The sequence below is a fragment of the Amaranthus tricolor genome, chromosome 5 (assembly GCF_026212465.1).
Source record: "Amaranthus tricolor cultivar Red isolate AtriRed21 chromosome 5, ASM2621246v1, whole genome shotgun sequence".
Lineage (NCBI taxonomy): Eukaryota > Viridiplantae > Streptophyta > Magnoliopsida > Caryophyllales > Amaranthaceae > Amaranthus > Amaranthus tricolor.
Genome location: NC_080051.1, coordinates 9975184 through 9997663, shown reverse-complemented (window position 1 = coordinate 9997663; position 22480 = coordinate 9975184). Strand labels below are relative to the sequence as shown.

General features: G+C 36.2%; 1 protein-coding gene across 2 annotated transcripts; it reads right to left on the bottom strand.

The window, feature by feature from the left end:
* Nucleotides 1-330: 330 nt before the first annotated feature.
* Nucleotides 331-2773, bottom strand: LOC130812918 (fatty acid amide hydrolase-like). 2 transcript variants are annotated; one of them, XM_057678562.1, is made up of 6 exons: nt 2532-2773; nt 1605-1651; nt 1013-1203; nt 794-923; nt 583-660; nt 331-506 (listed from the first exon to the last, which is right to left on the bottom strand). In XM_057678562.1, the coding sequence occupies exons 3-6, from the start codon at nt 1013-1015 to the stop codon at nt 346-348; spliced, it is 372 nt and encodes a 123-aa protein (XP_057534545.1). In that variant the 5' UTR covers nt 1016-1203; nt 1605-1651; nt 2532-2773; the 3' UTR covers nt 331-345. The 2 variants fall into 2 exon arrangements, with proteins under 2 accessions (XP_057534545.1, XP_057534546.1); XM_057678563.1 differs by lacking the exon at nt 1605-1651.
* Between the last annotated feature and the right edge of the window lie 19707 nt (nt 2774-22480).

The following is a 22480-nucleotide window of genomic DNA, read 5'->3' as shown; positions in this document are numbered from 1 at the left end:
TCTCACTATAACCGTAGTAATAGGTAATTATTACTGTCGCTATAGACCTATTGCGACGGTAACTTTGCAACTGTTATAATAAGTCTTTTGCGACGGTCATTGCAACCTATTGCAACCCCATGTTTTATCCGTTCCAATGGGTCTATGGCGATGGTAATGGCTCTCTATTGCAAGGCCTTGATAAAGCTATAAATTATATACATATATATATATATATATATATATATATAATTAACTTTGATATAATTCATCAACTCTAATACAAAATAAAGCACCAATATATATAACTTTGATATAATTCATCAACTCTAATACAAAATAAAGCACCAACTCTAATTAGTTCAATTAGTGGTTTTGATACATGCAACATTGCAAAAGGACTTCATCATCAACAAAGAACTTCAACTTTGCCTTTCCGATTAAAATTACACCACAATTGCGCACTTTAGAAACAGATGCTGAATCTTTCTTAACCGGTCGAACTTCATGAAACCATGTAGTAGCACCTAAAAATAAACAAAGGTTGATGGTGAGCTTCATGCATGTAGAAAGATTAGAAAACAATAGTCATTTTGGTTGTACCATTAGATGGATAAGGGTAACAATCTATATCATCCTTGATTGTCATGAATACTCCGTCCAAAATTGATATAGGTTTTCCTGCAAATCCATGTCAATCAGTTAGTGATGACATAATCTTAAATTTAATATGTCAAAGAAAATACTGAAGAAAAATATACGAGAGCATCATTACCAACAAACACATTCCGAAAACGTCAGAAATGAGCATTACCTTCTTCAAATCTTTGAGTAGAAGCAGCTGCTTGCGCCCTTACATCCTCAGCGTCAAAAGATATGAGTAATGCAGTGGTCGGATTTTCTTTATTAAAGACCTCCAAGGCTGAGATTATTCTCTCAGCAATCTGCACTTATTAATAGTTGATTGTATGTCATGTAATAGTATAAAAGTGAAAGGCTCTAGATCAAAATGATTATAGGTAAGGTATTAGACCATCGATGGGGTAACAAGCTTGGCACGATAAGCATATGCAAAATCACGTATCTTCCAATAACGAAACGATTTTGTCAAATCATCTTCCCAACAGCCTGCAGGATCATATTCAGAGAGGCACTTGAAGGCTTCTGCGACACGCTCCTCAGGACAGCCAGCTTCGTCGACAAAAATAACCTCTTGCTCCGGCTCTAAAAGGCACAATTCAAACTTATAATTACAGTTTGTTCATGTATATCTCAAACAAATAAAGTATAAAGCTAGTATATCACTAATTTATCAGTCTATTTATTGTTTGCTGAGGAAATCCAAATTTTCCAGTGAGGAAATCCAAATTTTCTAGTGAGGCAATAATATGAAATTTTCATTAACTTTTAGGTTATCTCCTATATCTTGGACATCAAGATTATACATTTTCCGCTTCATGTATAAAATATACTGAGAATAATACACTTGAATTGTTGCTATGACAGTAAGATTAATCATGTCAGGCAGCTCATTGCAGATAATAACATAGACGCTGATAAGCAAGTGCATAATGAAGAAACTGCTAATTCAAATAAACTTATAGAAGAAGAAACTAATAACATACTCGGGTTTAAACATGGGACTCTCCGGAATGTCAGTATTCTTTAGCAGCTGTTAATCATTAAACAACGTATTGTATTACCATACTTGGCTTAAATAGCACAAGCAAACAAGATATAAAGATTATATGCAAGCAACAAGATAACTCATTATTTGCCATCAATTCCTAATTCCTAACCATAATTATCCAGTATCACATATCCAGCTAATACTCTCAATCAACATAACTCATCCAATTAATTTATATAACTCAAGATTCAATAAAATTAAAGCTTAATTCATGACGAAAGAGCACGCTAATGAAAGTATGTCAATGAAATCAACCTCGTATTAATAAAACCCAATTGAAGGATAACTACTAACCCTAAACACATGATAAAAAGAGTACTCAATTTGAACTCCAACTCCAACTTTAATTATGAACAAGTAAATAAATAAATAAAAAAATCATTTTCGAATTTACAAGACACCCTGCTAGTATTTTGGGTATGAGGGTCATACGAACTCATTTTGGGACGATTCAAGTGCCCACGCGACCCCACGCGACCGTGACTCGGAGCTCTACAATTCTTATGAAGGAACCAGAACCCAAAAACCATTAGAACTACTTCGAAAGTGGCCAAAACAGAACGTTCAAATTTCGGACTGAAATTTCAATAAATACCAAACTTTATACTAAAAATCAAATAACCCAAAAAACAATACTAATCAACACTAAAAAGAACCCAACTAAAGCCTTCGAAATGGATGAACAAAGAACACAAAAGGATTTTCAGATCTTTCTTCTTTAATGGAATAAATTCTAAAAATATATTCATTTTTTACATGTAATTTTGATTAAAAATAGTTAGAGTTCAAACATATGAGAAGAAAATCGATTATAAAAGATGAGTAAAATGAAATTGCACATAGAAATTAAGAGATTTAATACCTTAGTTTGTTTACACTAACAAATACAAAAAGAGGAACACAGGTAATTGGTTGTAGAACCACCGTGAGAAGTGGTGTTCGTGTTCGGTGAAAGCCGCCGCCTGATTTTGCTGCACAGAGAAAAGGGAAGGTCGGTTTATATGAGAAAGAAGGAGAAGGGATGAGAAGGAAGAAGAAGAGAAATGGCGGTGAAGGTGACGAGAAGGAAATGGGATTTGGGAAAGTGGGTTTCTGATTTTATTTTTGGGTATTAGTTTTAGGTTTTTTTTTATTTCTGATTCTATTGCGACGGTTTATACACAACCGTAGTAATAGATATCCGTCCCATAGCAATAAGTAGTCTATTGCGACGGTTTTAAAATAACCGTAGCAATAGGGTCCTAATTGTCGCAATAGAGTATCTATTGCTACGGTTCAAAACTAACCGTCGCAATAGAGTGTCGCCATTGCTCGTTAATGTAGTAGTGAATCCTTATAATAAAATATTCTACTGTAAACATGCGCTGCATAACAGAAACCAATATAATCATATGCAAGCATAACAGAATAAGCTGTAAAATCACACATTAATTAAAGCAGAGGAATAGACGCCAGTACTACACGCAGTAGTACTTATCAAGCTTTGCCAGGATTACAATCCATCAGTTAGCGCACCAACTGTGTCTAAGAATGGCCAAACTCCCGCATTAACATTCCATACCGAATGCAATAATCGGACGACCACAACCACCTGAGGATATGGTACTCCATACCGAGTACACTAACACACTCCATACCAAGTATGTGGGGCCCTATAATAACACCATTCCATACCGAATGGTGGTGGCATTTGTCTCACCCATCAACCGCAGTCTAAGGGTTTTCCTCTCTATACATGTATCACATATAATAATGACATCATGTAATATCAAAAATTTTATTAGGAGTAATATGTAAAAAGAATGAAGCAAACATCATTTCTTACGTATCCTATATAGTCTCAATATACTCAGAAGGTCACAGCATGTACCCGGTTTGGTCTTTGCTCAATTTCACCCATTTTTAAGGAATGAGACTTGGATTAAATCATTTGTACTAACTGTATATGAAAAATACTAACTTAGGATGGGTGCTAGTTACCTTAATTCGTGGGTTAAAATTACCAAAAGGTTGAAGAAACCAACGGCCAAGCACACGTCCTGCTAAGCGTGTTTGCTGTTGCCTTTTTGCTTGTGGTTTTTGGTGATCTTTTGTGCACGGTTTGAAGAGGTTTCTTGCTTGAATATGTAGAGGAAGGTTTTCAGAATAGTAGGCAGCCTTTAGCTTTCTTACTTAATAAGGATGAGAACTAATTTAAGGGGTTTAAAGGATAAGTGCCGCCAGCTCACAAGGAAGAAGCAAGAAGGTGACCTTGCTTAGCCTTGAAGTTCTCTCCTATATTAATGCCACATACCCTAGCTTAGGTGTATGGGTGTCATGTATTGACATGCTTGCTTAGTATGGAAGGCTTAATTAGAACATAAGAAGGTCGTTTTGTAGGCTTAAAACACGAGACATGAAGAATTAGAAATTAAAGGGTCATAGTTGTGTACATTGTTGTATATTGAGGTGCTTGCTTACCTTAGCTTGCTTGAAAAAGTGTAATTATGCCTACATTGCATAATTTTGCACATGAGTGGGGTTAAGCAAGCTCGTTTTGGGAATCGAATTAAATTTACTCGGGGAAAAAAATTCCTTATGAACTTAATCGATTCTAAGCATCTTGTTCCAATTAAAATTAGAACATTAATGCCTAAATTTCCAAGGTTATTAACCTTAATTATGTGGTACTAGTTTCTTGAGTGTTACAATCACCCCTCCTTAAAGAAATTTCGTCCTCGAAATTTGCATAAAGGAACTTATTTTGACCACAGGATCATTATGTACGTAAACATACATACATGTATTATTAGCTTACATAGAGTTTCATACCTGTCAAAAAGCTCTGGGTATTTCTGTCTCATCGACTCTTCTGTCTCCCAGGTGGCTTCTTCATATTTTTGACTTCTCCATAGTACTTTCACAATTGGAACCACCTTTCTCCGGAGAATCTTTTCCTGTCGATCGAGTATTTGGACCGGTCTTTCTTCAAAAGTCAGGTTTGGTTCTACTTCTACTGCCTCTATAGGAATGACGTGTGATGGATCACTGATATACCTTCACAGCTGGGATACGTGAAACACGTCATGCACTTTAGATAGTTCTGGCGGTAGTGCCAGTCTGTAAGCAACTGTACCTATTCGCTCTAGTATCTCGTATGGCCCGATATATTTAGGGCTTAGTTTCCCTTTCTTACCGAACCTCATTACCCTTTTCATCGGTGACACTTTCAGCAGAACTTTATCACCAACTTCGAATGCTAGAGGTTTCCTACAAAGATCGGCATACAATTTCTATCTGTCTTGTGCAGCCTTTATTCTGGCCTGTATTATCTGCACCTTATCAACTGTGTCCTGAATTAATTCTGGCCCCAAGACCAGTGTATCGCTAATATCATTCCAACATGTAGGACTGCGACATTTCCTACCATACAAGGCTTCATATTGAGCCATTTTGATACTGACTTGGTAGCTGTTGTTGTATGAGAATTCTATCAGGTGCAGTGATTTTACCCAAGTCTGTTAGAACTCCAATGCACAAGCTCTGAGCATGTCCTCCAATATCTGAATGGTCCTTTCTGTCTGACCATCTGTCGCTGCATGGAAAGCCATGCTAAATTTCAATTTCGTACCAAGAGCTTCCTGCAAAGCAGTCCAAAAGTGTGACAGAAATTTTGGATCACGATCGGACACAATATCTTTTGGAACTCCGTGAAGTCGAATGATTTCTTCTGTGTATGCTTCAGCTAACTTCTCCATAGACCATGTATTTTTCATTGGAATGAATCTTGCTACTTTGGTCAACCGATCGACTATCACCCAAACTGCGTTCAAGCCTCTTGTTGTCACCGGAAGCCCTGTAACAAAGTCCATCGATATAGAGTCGAACTTCCAAGTGGGTATCGGCAAGGGTTGCAACAGTCCACCAGGTCTTTGATGTTCAATTTTGATCTTCTGACAGGTGAGGCACTTTGCCACAAATTCTGCAATCTCCTTTTTCATCCTGGGCCACCATAAATGCATCTTTAGATCTTTGTACAATTTATCACCTCCCGGGTGTACAGAGTAGGGTGTGTTATGAGCTTCTTCTAAGATCTTCTTCTCATCACTCGGTACACACCACCTTCTTCTAAATCTCACACTTCCGTCATCTGCTACGCTGAAATCTCTAGCTTTACCTTCTGCTATTGCGGCCCGAATCTTCTTTATCTTTGCATCTACTTTTTGTTTTTCTCTGAGTTCCTGGTACAACTCAGGTTCTGCACTTACATTAGATAAATAAGAATGAACATAACCTTGCGGTACCATCTCGATTTCGAGCTTTTGGAATTCTTCATATAACGTTTCAGGTAGCACCATGATAAAATTCTGGGAATGTTTATTTTTCCTGCTCAAGGCATCAGCCACCCTGTTAGCCATTCCTTCTTTGTAATCCAAAGTGAGATCATAATCCTTGATCAGCTCTAGCCATCTTCTCTGCCTCATGTTTAATTCTTTTTGAGTGAAAATATATTTGAGGCTTTTATGATCGGTATATAGTTTGCACGAAACACCATAAAGGTAGTGGCGCCATATTTTGAGTGCGAATACAAGGGCGGCTAGCTCTAGATCATGTGTGGGATAGTTCCTTTCATGGGTTTTTAGTTGCCTGGATGCATATGCAATGACTTTCTCTTGCTGCATCAGAACACATCCAAGTCCACTATGCGACGCATCGCTGTATATCTCATATTCCACACCTTCTACAGGTAAAGCAAGAACAGGTGCAGTGGTCAACCTCTCTTTCAATTTTTGAAAAGCTGCTTCACACTCCATAGACCACTGGAATCTAACTTCTTTCCTCATCAATTTCGTCATAGGTTGGGTGATTTTCGAGAAATCTTTCACGAACCTTCTATAATAACTGGCGAGACCCAAGAAATTACGTATTTCAGATACATTCTTAGGGCTCTCCCATTCAACGATCGCTCGAACCTTTGCTGGATCCACCATAACTCCTTCTTTAGTGATGACATGTCCGAGGAATGTTACTTCTTTCAGCCAGAAGTAACATTTGGATAGCTTTGCAAACCATTTCTGCTTCCTAAAGATGTCTAAGACTAGCCTTAAGTGTTTTTCATGCTCTTCTTCACTTTTCGAGTACACCAGAATATCATCAATAAACACCACTACACATACATTGTCGACTCAATTAGGAACGGAACAACAAGAGGGGGGGGGGGGGTGAATTGTTGTTGTTGCTAGTTTAAGCGTTTATGCCCTGTTTTTGCGGAATTGAATAAATAAATAAAGCTTAAACTTAGAGCAAAATAATAAAAGAGAAACACACGATTTTTACGTGGAAACCTTCTAGGCCTAAACAGAAGGAAAAAACCACGACCCCTTGGGATTTCTAAAAACTCCACTATGTTTAAGGCAATTAGTTACAATTACAATAAACACCTTACTTCACTCGAAGCGAATCTACTAGGCCAAATCTTCTCTCTCAAACTGCTTTACTCAAAGGAACAAACTTAGCTTTACTAAAAGCTAAACAGCTCAATAGCTTCACTCAAAGCTATATAATTCCCCCCTTAGACTCACCCGAGTCTAATTACATGTACTCACAAAAACCCTTACAAAAGGTATGAAATTCTTTAAAATAAATCAATGAGTTGCACAAGAAAATATTATGAATTAATTGGCAATTTTAAAAGCAAAATATTTCTTGTAGAATTTCCAAAAATAATCGCATGAAAAATAACAAAGTTTATACGTTTTTTCAATGCATGCACTTAGGAACAACCGAGTTCATTAGCTATTTATAAAAAATAAAATCTCTGAAAATAGAAAAATATTCCAATCCATCATTCCCTGTCAAAAGATCATGGGAATGATGTGGAATAAACTACCAAACGGTTATTTCCACAAGCCTTGAATAAATCAAACATACGGTTAAAGCAATAGTAACCGCTGTTCCCTAATAATAACCGCTGTTCCCTTAAGCAGCAGTTTCTTCAGCAGTTCCTGTTCCAGTACTAACTGCTGGAACGTTTTTGCTATTTTTAGAAACGGTTATACTTAATAAAACTAGACATGATAACCTATTATCAAAAGTAAAGACCGGTTAAAAATAATAGCTAAGACCCATTCAACATTTATTATTTCTATTTTTAGCAAATCCAATATTTACTAAAAATAGATCCTAAAATAAAGGATCTTTATTTGGAAATTCATACGAAAAGAAATTTTTAGAAATCTTTTTGCCAATTAACTATAATAAATAAATGCAACAAATTAATTTAAATACATTAACTTAAAAATAAAAATCAGAATTTATTAGTTAACGTAGGCTGACTTTGGTTTGGGAACAGTGCGCTGTTTCCAGAATCCAGTTTTGCTAGAACATCCAACTTAGGAACAGTAGACCTGCTGTCTCCATTTTACATCCCAAGTGATAAACTCTTCTAACATCTCTTGAATCCTTTTGACACGTATATTCCCACGAACAAAGCCATAGGTACTATCAACGATCATAACTATAATCGGATATCGACCTGCACACAATCTCTAAACACATATTTGCTTAAGTGTAGTCATCATCAAAACTCAAGAGGTCCAACAAATTCCCCCTTTTTGATGATGACAAACTTTTAAACAAACTTAAACACAATAGAGTAAACCAATGTTGAAGAGCATGTTAGAGATCAAAACAACTCTTCTTAACTTAGTAAATATAATTCACCAAGCATATCTTGAATCAAATTACTCTAAAAATAAACATAACAAAAACTCATACAACTTCAGCATAAAACTTGAACAATGATGTAAAATGATCAGAGCTTAAAAGAAACTTAAAAAAGAACAGATTCATCCAAAACAAGCATCATGTATAATCAAATCATAATCAGAGCTTCAATGTATAAACAAAAGATGTTAACTATATACTGACAATAGATTAACTATATTTTGATAGTTCAAAGCCTAAGCTATATTTTGACAATCAGAGCAAAATTAGCAAGCAAACAACAATCATCAGCAGCATACAGCCAACAGCCTTAGTTCAGAGAAGCATAACCTTAATCCTAAAGTCCAACATAATAGATTTAATCAGAGCTAAGCATACTCAAGCATTATTTAAGTTTGTGTCAAATATTCCCCCTTTTGACATCATTCAAAAATAATTGGAGCAATCAGACCACAGCACTACGCATATAGACATAGTCAAAGAGAGAATAAGGATGAACAAAGTAAAAAGCGGTAACAATGAATGCAAACAAGATCAGCTATGATTAATCGTCACCGATAGTTAGTAGCATAAAGGAAATTGTTCAACATATTATCATTGTTAAAGGATGTACCCCAACTGGTACCAAAAAAAAACATAAAAAGATTGTTTGATAATAGTGATGGTTGCAACAAAAAAAAATATGATGATTATTAGAAGAAATTAAGATGTAAGAGCTTCTTCATCTATATATTCTGTTTCCACCTTTACTGTGTCAAGCTTGGCCCCCAAACGTGCTTCCATTTGGTCCATTTGAGCAGAGAGTGAGGCTATGGAGACACGAATTTCATCCTTAAAAACAAGGAAGCTTGTCTGCAATTCTGTGAGTTTTAGGAGAATGGAGGATAGAGGGGCTGTAGGAACTGTAGTGTCACCTAAACCTTGATTTGGTGATGGGTGTACTGGTGGTGGTGATGATGGTATAGGTGACTTTGGTGGTGAAGATGGTTGTATTTGGTGACTGTGGTGGTGAAGATGGTTGTATTGGTGACTGTGTGGCAGGTTTAGGTGAGGAAGGATGGCTTGGTTCAGCTGTTGCGTATGAGCCTGAGTCATCATCAATAATAACAACAGGTTTCTTTCCTTTGGAAGCTAGCCTACGACTCTTCCTAAGGTTTGAACCAGGTAAGGAACTCTCCTCATCTTTTTCTTCTTCCTCCACAGCATCCTTCACAGGTTCCTTCTCAACTTCCCCCTTACAAGAATTTTCCTCCTGTTCCTCCTCAGAATGCTCTTCTGCCTTCTCAGTGGCAGAGGGAACAGGCTCTTGTTCCTCCTTATTTACTTCCTCCTCCTTAACATTTTCTTCATTTTCTTCTTCATTTGTGCCCTCAGATTGTTCAGACATATTCTCAAGGGTCCCTTTTTCATTTAATCTTAGATGCAAGTTATTCAAACACTTAACACCTACTTTGTTATTTGGACCTATGGGATAATTTGGACCATCAAGAGGAACACCCAACTTCATAAATATCCATGTTAACAATCCACCATATCCTAACACATTACGCTTAAAAATACAATCATTCAAGTGACAAATCATCAAAGAGGGAAAATTAATCTTGATGTTATTAGCCATACAATATATTAACGTAGCATCCCTTAAACTAACCTCACTTCTTTTAGATGTGCGAGGTAGAATAAATCGTCTTGCTATATTGTATAATAGCTTGTGCATTGGTGACAGCACATTGTGACTAACCTTTCCTTTTTTCTCTTTTATCCCTAGAAACTTCCAAACTACCTTCTCATTTATCCCATAAAAATTGATTTTTGATCCAACAACATATATATCAAATACAGTGGAGGGGACACCTAACCACCCTCCTAAAATCAAACTATTAAATTCAATTTTAATCCCCTGAACAACACTAATACAAACGCCATGGTCAAAAGAAAAATTTGAAATAAACTCGCGCATCAAGTTGGGACACATTGGATTACAGCAGTGTTCTGTCATTAAAGATTCCCAAAATTGATTTTGCAAAATGGCGTGAAATTGAGGAAAGAAATTGGATTCATACCATTGTTTATCAAGACCGAAACCAACAATCATCTCTTTAGATAGCTCTTCAGCACTTACTTGAACATCAACTTTTGCCCTTTTTGAAGATGATTTCTTCACTGTAGAGTCCCTCTCTCTCTTTTTGGTTTCATGCACTCCAGAGGCAACCGGGGTTTCCTGTTGCTTTCTTGATGAGGACTCAGTTTCGGTAATGAGAGGTGTTGGATGGATGATTTGTAGAGGTTTGGGTTGCTTCATTTTTGGTGTTTGGTTCTTGGTTTTCATGGTGGTTTGAAGAATTAAGAAAAGGAAAAAGCAAGAATGAAATGATGAAATGCAATTGAAGGCGGTTTTGAAATGCAGTGAGTTGAAGACGGTTTTGAGAGTGAAATTGAAGATGAAATGATGGATTTGACGTGAGAGAGTGGCTTTAATAAGTATGAGGTGACGGTTACTTTAATGACTTTTAATGCTTCATTGTTCTTATTTAGGTATATGGACACAGAAAGTGAAATGAAAACAGACGAATTTAGTGAAGAACTATGATGATTTAACTCCCACTATTTTAATGGAAATTGCTGGGTAAATATATATATTAAGTATTATGAAATTTTTATGAAAATAAAAAAAATATATGGAAATTTTATGCTACTATTATCTGATCAAATCAAACAAGCAATCATATGAGCATTCACAGTATATACTTTTAAATGGTGCGTACCTAATCCTTTCGATAATCGATTTTTCAATCAAGATTTTGTGGTTGATCGACCTTTTCAATTTTCATTTTGTCTTTAAGGATCACATATGTCACTCACTTCAATGCAACTTGATCATGCCAAGTTCCAATCTCATTTTCTCATGTTGTTCCCTTGGAAGCGGTTTAGTCATGATATCTGCTATTTGCTCGTTTGTGTTTACATGCTTTAAAATAATATTTTTATTTTCAACATTATCCTTAAGAAAATGATGCCTAATGTGTATGTGTTTTACTCTTGAATGATGCATTGGATCTTTAGATATGCATATGGCACTGGTATTATCACAATAAATAGGAACACATTCAAACTTAATACCAAAATCTCTTAGCTGCTGCTTTATCCATAGCATTTGGGAACAGCAAGCTGCTGCTGCTACGTATTCAGCTTCGGCAGTGGATAATGCAACAGTGTTTTGTTTCTTGGAACTCCATGAAACTAAACATGAGCCAAGGAATTGTACCATACCTGATGTACTTTTTCTATTAACTAGATCACCTGCATAATCTGCATCACTAAAACCTTTCAAATCATAAACATCACTTTTAGGATAAAATAAGGATAAGTCGTCTGTTCCCTTCAAATATCTTAGAATTCGTTTAACTGCAGTGAGATGTGATTCTTTAGGATTGGATTGAAATCTAGCACATAAACCAACACTAAAAGAAATATCGGGTCTACTAGCAGTTAGATATAATAAAGAGCCAATCATGCCTTTATACATAGTTTGATCAACATTTGTTCCATTTGGGTCTTCATCTAATCTAACATTTGTAGCCATAGGTGTGTTGTTGGTTTTAGCATTATTCAAGCCATATTTCTTGAGAAGTTCTTTTATATATTTTTGTTGGTGAATAAAGATACCATTAGCAGTTTGTTTAATTTGCAAACCAAGAAAGAAATTTAATTCTCCCATCATGCTCATTTCAAATTCAGTGCTCATAAGGTTGGCAAATTCTTTACACAACAGTTCATTGGTGGCTCCAAAGATAATATCATCAACATATATTTGAACAATTAAAATATCCGAACCTCTATTCTTAAAGAATAAGGTTTTGTCAATTTTGCCTCTTACAAAGTCATTTTGAATCAAAAACTTTGATAGTCTTTCATACCATTGCCTAGAAGCTTGTTTCAAGCCATAAAGAGCTTTATCAAGCTTGTAGACATGATCAAGACAAGAGGTAATTTCAAAGCCTGGGGGTTGTTCAACAAAAACTTCTTCATTAAGAAAACCGTTTAAGAAAGCACATTTCACATCCATTTGATATAATTTAAAGTTCATGAATGCAGCAAAAGAAATTAAGATTCTTATAGCCTCAAACCTTGCTACCAAAACAAATGTCTCGGTATAATCAATACCTTCTTGTTGATTGTATCCTTTGACCACGAGCCTTGCTTTGTTTCTAACAATTATTCCATGCTCATCTAGTTTATTTCGAAATACCCATTTCAAACCAATTACCTTTTTGTGTTTCGGTTTGGGTTCCAAGTGCCAAACTTTATTTCTTTCAAATTCATTTAATTCGTCTTGCATGGCCACGATCCATTCGGAATCCTTTAGAGCTTCTTCATGATTCTTGGGCTCGAGTGATGATAGGAACGCAAAGTGTGCACAAAAGTTTCTCATTTGAGATCTAGTTTGTGTTCCTTTATTCAAATCACTTATAATCAAATCAAGAGGATGATAACTTTGATACTTCCAAGGTTTGGGCACAAATTCTCTTGTGGGAACAATAGTATGTTCTGGTTCATCAGCTTGATCAACATTCTGTTCAGCTACTGGATCGTTTTGCTCTTCTGTGGGAACAGTTGTATTGGGAACAGTCTGTTGGTTCTAAAGTACCGGCTGTTTCTGATCAAGATCGTTCCTTTCTGCCTCTTCTGGGATCAGCTGTTCACCTGCTGTTCCTTGATCTTGCATTTTCATTTCTTCTTCATCATTCTCAAGATTTGCAAGACCTATCTTAAAATTATTTGTATCCTGTTCACTTGACAAAAAGTTAGTTTCATCGAAAATTATGTGAACGGATTCTTCCACACTCATTGTTCTTTTGTTATAAACCCTATATGCCTTACTTTGAGATGAATAGCCAAGAAATACTGCTTCATCACTTTTTTCATCAAATATACCTATATTTCGTTTTCCATTGACATGTACAAAACATTTGCATCCAAACACACGAAAATAGGAAATATTTGGTTTAACACCTTTAAGCAATTCATAGGGTGTCTTTGAAGTGATTGGTCTTATTAATAAACGATTCAAAATATAACATGCAGTATTAACAGCCTCGGCCCAAAAATTTCTAGGTAGACCACTAGCAATTAACATGGTTCTAGCCATTTCCTCTAAAGTTCTATTTTTCCTTTCTACTACACCATTTTGTTGTGGTGTTCATGGTGCCGAAAAATTATGACTTAGACCATGTTCATTGCAATAATTCATGAAACTTCAATTTTCGAATTCTTTACCATGATCTGACCTTATGTGAATGATTTGATTATTGGTAGATTTTTGTATTTTGTTAGCGAAAGAAACAAACTCATTAAAAGCTTCATCTTTACTAACTAAAAATAAAGTCCATGTAAATCTACTATAATCATCAATAATAACAAACACATATATTTTGCCACTGCGGCTTTGTATTCTCATAGGTCCACACAAATCCATGTGTATTAGTTCAAGTGGTTTAGAGGTGGTCACAACATTCTTTGGTTTAAAAGATGACCTAACTTGTTTTCCTTTGGCACAAGGATCATAAATTTCATCCTTAAGGAATTTTATAGATGGTAGTCCACTAACTAGGTCTTTTGATCTTAATGAATTAATCAATGTATAACTAGCATGACCTAAACGCTTATGCCAAAGAAGTGGGTCCTCTTCTACAACACTTAGACACGTTAGATTGGTCTTGGGAACAGTATCCAGGTCCACTACATAAGTGTTCCCTTTTCTAATTCCCTCAAGAATGATGTCTCCTGTGTCATTCCTAGAAATAATGCACTTTTCAGAAGTAAAGTTTACAGAGTTACCTTTATCACAAAATTGAGAAATGCTAAGTAAGTTATGTTTCAAATTCTCGACTAAAAATACATTATCAATGGCATGAGAACATGACCTTCCAACCTTTCCTTTGGCGATTATCTCACCCTTCATATTGTCACCGAAGGTTACTGTTCCCCCATCATAGGCTTCAAGTGAGAGAAACTTAGATTTGTCACCCGTCATGTGCTTGGAACACCCACTGTCGAGATACCATGAGCTGTTCCCCCTCACTTGGACCTGCTTTTCCTTGCCTTCGTACGTAGCCATGAGACATAGGTTAGCTGTCTCCTCTTCTTCGGGAACAATAGTTTCATTTTCACTTTCAGTTTCTCCCCATGCAGCAATCATGGCCTTGCGAAAGTCGGTCTTGTTAAAGTTTTCTTTGTTCAAAAGTCTTCTTGAATCCCTTGTCTTTCCCTTGCCCTTTTCATTCTTCCACATTGGGCACTCCTTGATGAAGTGATCGGTACTTCCACATTTGTGGCATTCAAGATTGGTTTTTGTTCTTCTTTGTTTGTTGTTTCTTTGATTTGTATACCTGCTATTCCTGAAGAACTTCTTGAATTTTCGTAGCAGTAAGGCAGCCTCTTCTTCATCGCATTCTGACTCGTCCTGTTCCCTAACTGCCAGGGCCAGTCCCTTGTTCCTGGAACTGTCAGCTGTTCCCAAATGTAATTCATGCGTCATTAGAGAACCAGCCAGCTCCTCTAGATTGAACTTCGTAAAATCTTTAGACTCTTGTATAGCAGTAACCTTGGCCCTCCAGCGCTCATCTTGAGGAAGGCTCCTAAGAATCTTCCTTACTTGTTCATCAGTGGGAATTATTCTTCCAACAGAGACAAGTTCGTTTGTTATGTTGGTGAACCTAGTGAACATCTCTTGGATGCTTTCTCTTGGCTCCATAACAAATCTCTCGTATTTAGACATTAACAAATCAATTTTGGACCGTTTGACTTCACTTGTTCCCTCATGGGTAACAGCTAGCAGGTCCCAAATTTGCTTAGCAGATTTGCACCCCATTATCCTATTATGCTCGTTTGGTCCAAACCCACAATGAAGTAATTTTATTGCAAGAGCGTTTAATTCCATTTTTTGAAAATCTTCTTTTTCATATTCTGTTATTGGTTTGGGAACTACTTCATTGTTGGAGTTAGTAATGGTTACCTCAAAATCTCCGATTTCGATGACTCTCCACACTTGATAGTTCTCAGCCTTGATGAAGATTTCCATCCTATTTTTCCAGTATGTATAGAATTTTCCATCGTACATTGGCGGTCTTTGAGTTGAATACCCTTCTTCCATTCGCTCGTTCATAATTGACATTTTCGGGAACACCAGGATTCTGCCTCAGGGTTTCCTGATCTACTGGGAACAGGGCTCTGATACCAATTGTTGACTCAATTAGGAACGGGAACAGCAACAAGAGGGGGGGTGAATTGTTGTTGTTGCTAGTTTAAGTGTTTATGCCCTGTTTTTGCGGAATTGAGTAAAATAAATAAAGCTTAAACTTAGAGCAAAATAATAAAAGAGAAACACACGATTTTTACGTGGAAACCTTCTGGGCCTAAAGAGAAGGAAAAAACCACGACCCCTTGGGATTTCTAAAAACTCCACTATGTTTAAGGCAATTAGTTACAATTACAATAAACACCTTACTTCACTCGAAGCGAATTTACTAGGCCAACTCTTCTCTCTCAAATTGCTTTACTCAAAGCAACAAACTTAGCTTTACTAAAAGCTAAACACCTCAATAGCTTCACTCAAAGCTATATAATTCCCCCCTTAGACTCACCCGAGTCTAATTACATGTACTCACAAAAACCCTTACAAAAGGAATGAAATTCTCTAAAATAAATCAATGAGTTGCACAAGAAAATATTATGAATTAATTGGCAATTTTTAAAAGCAAAATATTTCTTGTAGAATTTCCAAAAATAATCGCATGAAAAATAACAAAGTTCATACGTTTTTTCAATGCATGCACTTAGGAACAACCGAGTTCATTAGCTATTTATAAAAAATAAAATCTCTGAAAATAGAAAAATATTCCAATCCATTATTCCCTGTCAAAAGATCATGGGAATGATGTGGAATAAACTACCAAACGGTTATTTCCACAAGCCTTGAATAAATCAAACATACGGTTAAAGCAATAGTAACCGCTGTTCCCTAATAATAACCGCTGTTCCCATAAGCAGCAGTTTCTTCAGCAGTTCATGTTCCAGTACTAACTGCTGGAACGTTTTTGCTATTTTTAGAAATGCTTATACTTAATAAAACTAGACATGATAACCTATTATCAAAAGTAAAGACCGGTTAAAAATAATAGCTAAGACCCATTCAACAGCCATTATTTCTATTTTTAGCAAATCCAATATTTACTAAAAATAGATCCTAAAATAAAGGATCTTTATTTGGAAATTCATACGAAAAGAAATTTTTAGAAATCTTTCTGCCAATTAATTATAATAAATAAATGCAACAAATTAATTTAAATACATTAACTAAAAAATAAAAATCAGAATTTATTAGTTAACGTAGGCTGACTTTGGTTTGGGAACAGTGCGCTGTTTACAGAATCTAGTTTTGCTAGAACATCCAACTTAGGAACAGTAGATCTGCTGTCTCCATTTTACATCCCAAGTGATAAACTCTTCTAACATCTCTTGAATCCTTTTGACACGTATATTTCCACGAACAAAGCCATAGGTACTATCAACGATCATAACTATAATCCGATATTGGCCTGCACACAATCTCTAAACACATATTTGCTTAAGTGTAGTCATCATCAAAACTCAAGAGATCCAACATACATCAAGAAGTTCATGGAACGTTCTATTCATCTAATCCATGAAAACTGCAGGTGCATTTGTTAAACCAAATGGCATCACTTCAAATTCATAATGTCCATACCGGGTTCTGAAAGCTATCTTTGGAATATCTTCGTTCTTTATTGGAATCTGATGATACCCGGATCTCAGATCAATCTTCGAAAAGATTCTTGCGCCTTTCAACTGATCGAATAGATCTTCTATTCGGGGCAATAGATATTTGTTCTTGATAGTTACCCGATTCAATTCTCGGTAGTCAATGCACAGCCGCATACTACCGTCTTTTTTCTTTATAAAGAGTACTGGAGCACCCCATGGAGACACACTAGGTCTAATGAATCCCTTGTCAATCAACTCCTGTAATTGCGTCTTCAATTCTTGCAATTCTGGAGGTGCCATTCTGTATGGTGCTTTAGAAATGGGAGCTTTGCCTGGTATTACATCGATGCTGAATTCTACATCTCTTTCTGGGGGTATACCTGGTAATTCATCAGGGAAAACATCGAGGTACTCTTTCACTACTGGAATGTCTTCCAATTTCCGTTCCTCTGACACATCCTTAACACTACACAGGAATACCATCTCTCCTTTGCTCTGCATCTTCATCATTTTTAGGGCTGACACTATTCTCACTCCCTTTTTACCACTCACTCCTGAATAAGAAATTTCTTTTCCCTCATGATCTTTCATCACTATTTTCTGGTCATGACAATGAATGATGGCTTGATATCTATACAACCAATCCATCCCTAGTATGACATCAAACTCGGTCATGGGGAAATATTTAAGATCGGCATGAAAAATAGACTCAGCTATTTTTATAGGCACATTTTTATATTCTTTACCACTCATAACTTCCTCTCCCGATAATAAGTGCCGATATCAAATTTCTCTTTTTCTGGGTATCTGCTTGCTCGGAATACCTTTTCCATGGTCCGGATCCATCCTTTGAATATCACCGGATCAGTAGTGCCATTATATGAAGAAGGTCGCATCTGTAAGACTTTATCAAATGCGGTATGTCCCTGCCTCTGGCAGTTATCCCGACTAGCCAGAGCTATAACTGCATCCTCGAGCACTCTCCTTCTGTGCTCGTCTTTTGTTTCCAGCCTCGAAGATCTCGTTGACGTCATTTCTTACCACAAAATTCACAAAACTCGTTAATTTACAATTATATGCATCTAAGCATTCAATTACACACAATATGTGACACTATTCACAACGTATACCCCAAATCCCCTTAACACTCTCTAGGGTTCTAAAAGTCAATTTCTATTTCAATTATTCATCCTATGCATGTGTTTTAGGACCATTTGCTCTGATACCAACTGTAACACCCCGTCCCATAATTACCAGTATTACTGATGCGGAAGCACACTACGGGACAGTGCATTACGCTGACGCAGAAGTAAAGGTAGAAAAAGAAATAAAATGTTATAAACTAATCACATTATAAACATATAGCTAAACAATGGACCTAGGAAATTATGTACTAAAAGTTTTAACTCCAAAAAGGAAACGTGAGGCAGAACAACCTCAGATAGGTAAGTAAATTGAGGACTGTTTAAAAACTTCTTCTACTAGTTCAAAACACATGTGACACTAACTTAGAACTTCAGAGGTAAGGTTGTAAGCTCTCAAAATATTGCCCCAACGCCCGGTTGATAGATATATAAGCATATCATTCATAATCTTTACCTGAAAAAAAAAATATTAACAACTGTCCACAGTCAGTGGGGAATAACTGACAGCCCTTCTAAGGAAATATCTAACACATAACATAAAAGTGCATCTGTGTTCATAGAATACTACATCAATAATTCAACACATAAAGTCATTTTAATCCTTATAATAAAATATTCTACTGTAAACATGCGCTGCATAACAGAAACCAATGTAATCATATGCAAGCATAACAGAATAAGCTGTAAAATCACACATTAATTAAAGCAGAGGAACAGACGCCAGTACTACACGCAGTAGTACTTGTCAAACTTTGCCGGGGATTACAATCCATCAGTTAGCGCACCAACTGTGTCTAAGAATTGCCAAACTCCCGCATTAACATTCCATACCGAATGCAATAATCGGACGACCACAACCAACTGAGGATATGGTACTCCATACCGAGTACACTAACACACTCCATACCAAGTATCTGGGGCCCTATAATAACACCATTCCATACCGAATGGTGGTGGCATTTGTCTCACCCATCAACCGTAGTCTAAGGGTTTTCCTCTCTATACATGTATCACATATAATAATGACATCATGAAGTATAAAAATAATTATAAATACTTTCAAAAATACCCATATCACGAATTTAACATGTAATATCAAAAATTTCATTAGGAGTAATATGTAAAAAGAATGAAGCAAAAATCATTTCTTACGTATCCTATATAGTCTCAATATACTCAGAAGGTCACAGCATGTACCCGGTTTGGTCTTTGCTCAATTTCACCCATTTTTAAGGAATGAGACTTGGATTAAATCATTTGTACTAACTGTATATGAAAAATACTAACTTAGAATGGGTGCTAGTTACCTTAATTCGTGGGTTAAAATTACCAAAAGGTTGAAGAAACCAACGGCCGAGCACACGTCCTGCTAAGCGTGTTTGCTGTTGCCTTTTCGCTTGTGGTTTTTGGTGATCTTTTGTGCACGGTTTGAAGAGGTTTCTTGCTTGAATATGTAGAGGAAGGTTTTCAGAACAGCAGGCAGCCTTTAGCCTTCTTACTTAATAAGGATGAGAACTAATTTAAGGGGTTTAAAGGATAAATGCCGCCAGCTCACAAGGAAGAAGCAAGAAGGTGACCTTGCTTAGCCTTGAAGTTCTCTCCTATATTAATGCCACATACCCTAGCTTAGGTGTTTGGGTGTCATGTATTGACATGCTTGCTTAGTATGGAAGGCTTAATTAGAACATAAGAAGGTCGTTTTGTAGGCTTAAAACACGAGACATGAAGAATTAGAAATTAAAGGGTCATAGTTGTGTACATTGTTGTATATTGAGGTGCTTACTTACCTTAGCTTGCTTGAAAAAGTGTAATTATGCCTACATTGCATAATTTTGCACATGAGTGGGGTTAAGCAAGCTTGTTTTAGGAATCGAATTAAATTTACTCGGGGGAAAAAAATTCCTTATGGACTTAATCGATTCTGAGCATCTTGTTCCAATTAAAATTAGAACATTAATGCCTAAATTTCCAAGGTTATTAACCTTAATTATGTGGTACTAGTTTCTTGAGTGTTACACAAAGCCTCCGAACAGCTCATTGATCGGGACGGCGTTTGCATATCAGTCTGCATATCAGTATGGTTATTTTTCTTTTTAGGTCTACCACGAGATTTCTTGGATTGGCTACACAGGGACGAGGATATATCGCAAATCTATTTGGGACCCTCACCTAAACACGGGGAGAACTCCGGGCAGTCCTTCGATTTTAGCATAAGCCACCCCGCTGTTTCGTTCACCACAATGGGGTCAAACCAAGTATACCCATCAGGCCTTACGGATCAATTAAGCACATCTGAAATCTGAGGGTCTACAGGTTCAGCACAGGCAGATTGTGTATAGGTATTCCCTGCACTTTCAGGCCCATTTCCAGGCACAGAAACCTGGTGACTTTCTTTTAATCCAGAGACACCAACTATAGCTTTACAGATATTTTTGTCACACCTGCTGTATTTCCCACAGAGATAGGAGCTCTCCTTTACCCACACATCACAACTACCATGATCAAAGAGGATTCTAATGCGGGTATCAATCTTGTTTTGGACTTTGGTTCTCACAAGCATACGAGCATAGGTAAGGCTACATAGACCATCTACTCTATTGTCTATGGATAAAACAAGTCCCCACTTCTCACCAATCCTCCTCACATTTTCCTCAGACCAGCATATAGGGTGAATACCATAACATTCAATCCAAACAATTCGATCATCAAATCTATCACCCTCAGACCAAAGTCTAATATCATCAAACACATTCCATAAATCACTACCATCAGCTATGGCATTTTCAGCGTCAATTTTTTATTCAAGAACAATGAGAATTTTTGTAGGGGATAGGGAAAACATACCCTTGAAGCGTAACATCTTGGCTGTCTCGCAGTTTTCTGTAGCATTAAGCGTAAAGCAGAAGGGGATGACATTGTCTCCAATATCCTTCTTTGAGGCCAGTGTTTGTTTCCCGGTAAGGACATTAGAATATTTTCTATTGTCCCTGAAAGAAGGCTTCTTGATGAGTCTGACTCCGGAAGGTTTTTCCTTCGGATAAGCTTTCTGAAAATTAATTGCAGAACCCCCCTTGTTGTATCTAGCCATCGAGACTTTCAATTTCGTGCCATTCACAGCGTGCCCATCCAGCTTCTTAATTGCGTACCTTGCTTTCTGAATGTTTGAGTAATGGACGAAACCAAAAGAATTCTTTCTTGAATTTTTTGATTTTCTTTGAAATGTACACGTCCTTTACACACCCAACTTTTTCAAAGATACTTCTAAGCGAAACGGTGGACATACCAACCGGAATGCAGTCCACAAAAAGGGAAACAGAAGAATTTTGATTTGCACAATCAGGTGAGCGGTGGGGCTCCCAGGGTCCACACCTCCACCGGAGATAGGATAATCCCCGATTACCGCTAGACCGATCATCAATTGCCTGGGTCGATACGGAAAGTTCAGAGAAAGCGATGGAGCTTAAGTGACCCTTCGCCTTCTCTGCGAAAGGAATCTAGAATGTTCCTCTGTCGTAGGGGCACTTGCACGATCATGCCTTTTCATAAAGAAAGATGGTCGGCGAAGTGGAAGGGGTTGCCGGGGACCGTGGCTGGATGGGCGGGAAGACGGACGATCGTTTTAACCGTTTGGGAAGTAAAGCTGATCTGTTGTGACTGATGGGTAAAGCACACCCGTTTTCTTTACTCTCACAGCGCTTCTCTCTCTAAACATTTTGAATTTTTTAATATTATATATATATATATATATATATATATATATATATATATATATATATATATGTATATATATATATATATATATATGTATATATATATATATATGTATATATATATATATATATATATATATATATATGTATATTATATATATATATATATATATGTATATATATATATATATGTATATATATTATACATATATATATATATATATATATATATATATATAAATATATATATATATACATAAATATATATATATATATATATATATATATATATATATATATATACATATATATATATATATATACAATAATATATATATATATCATATACTATATATATATATATATATATATATATATAATATATATATATATATATACATATATATATATATATATATATATATATATATATATATATATATATATATATATACTATATATATATA

Excerpts from the sequence above, each read along its gene's own strand:
- LOC130812918 (XM_057678562.1), bottom strand. Across the intron at positions 661-793 it reads TACTCAAAGATTTGAAGAAG|GAAAACCTATATCAATTTTG; the intron begins GTAATGCTCATT and ends ATGGATTTGCAG. Across the intron at positions 507-582 it reads TTACCCTTATCCATCTAATG|GTGCTACTACATGGTTTCAT; the intron begins GTACAACCAAAA and ends GTTTATTTTTAG.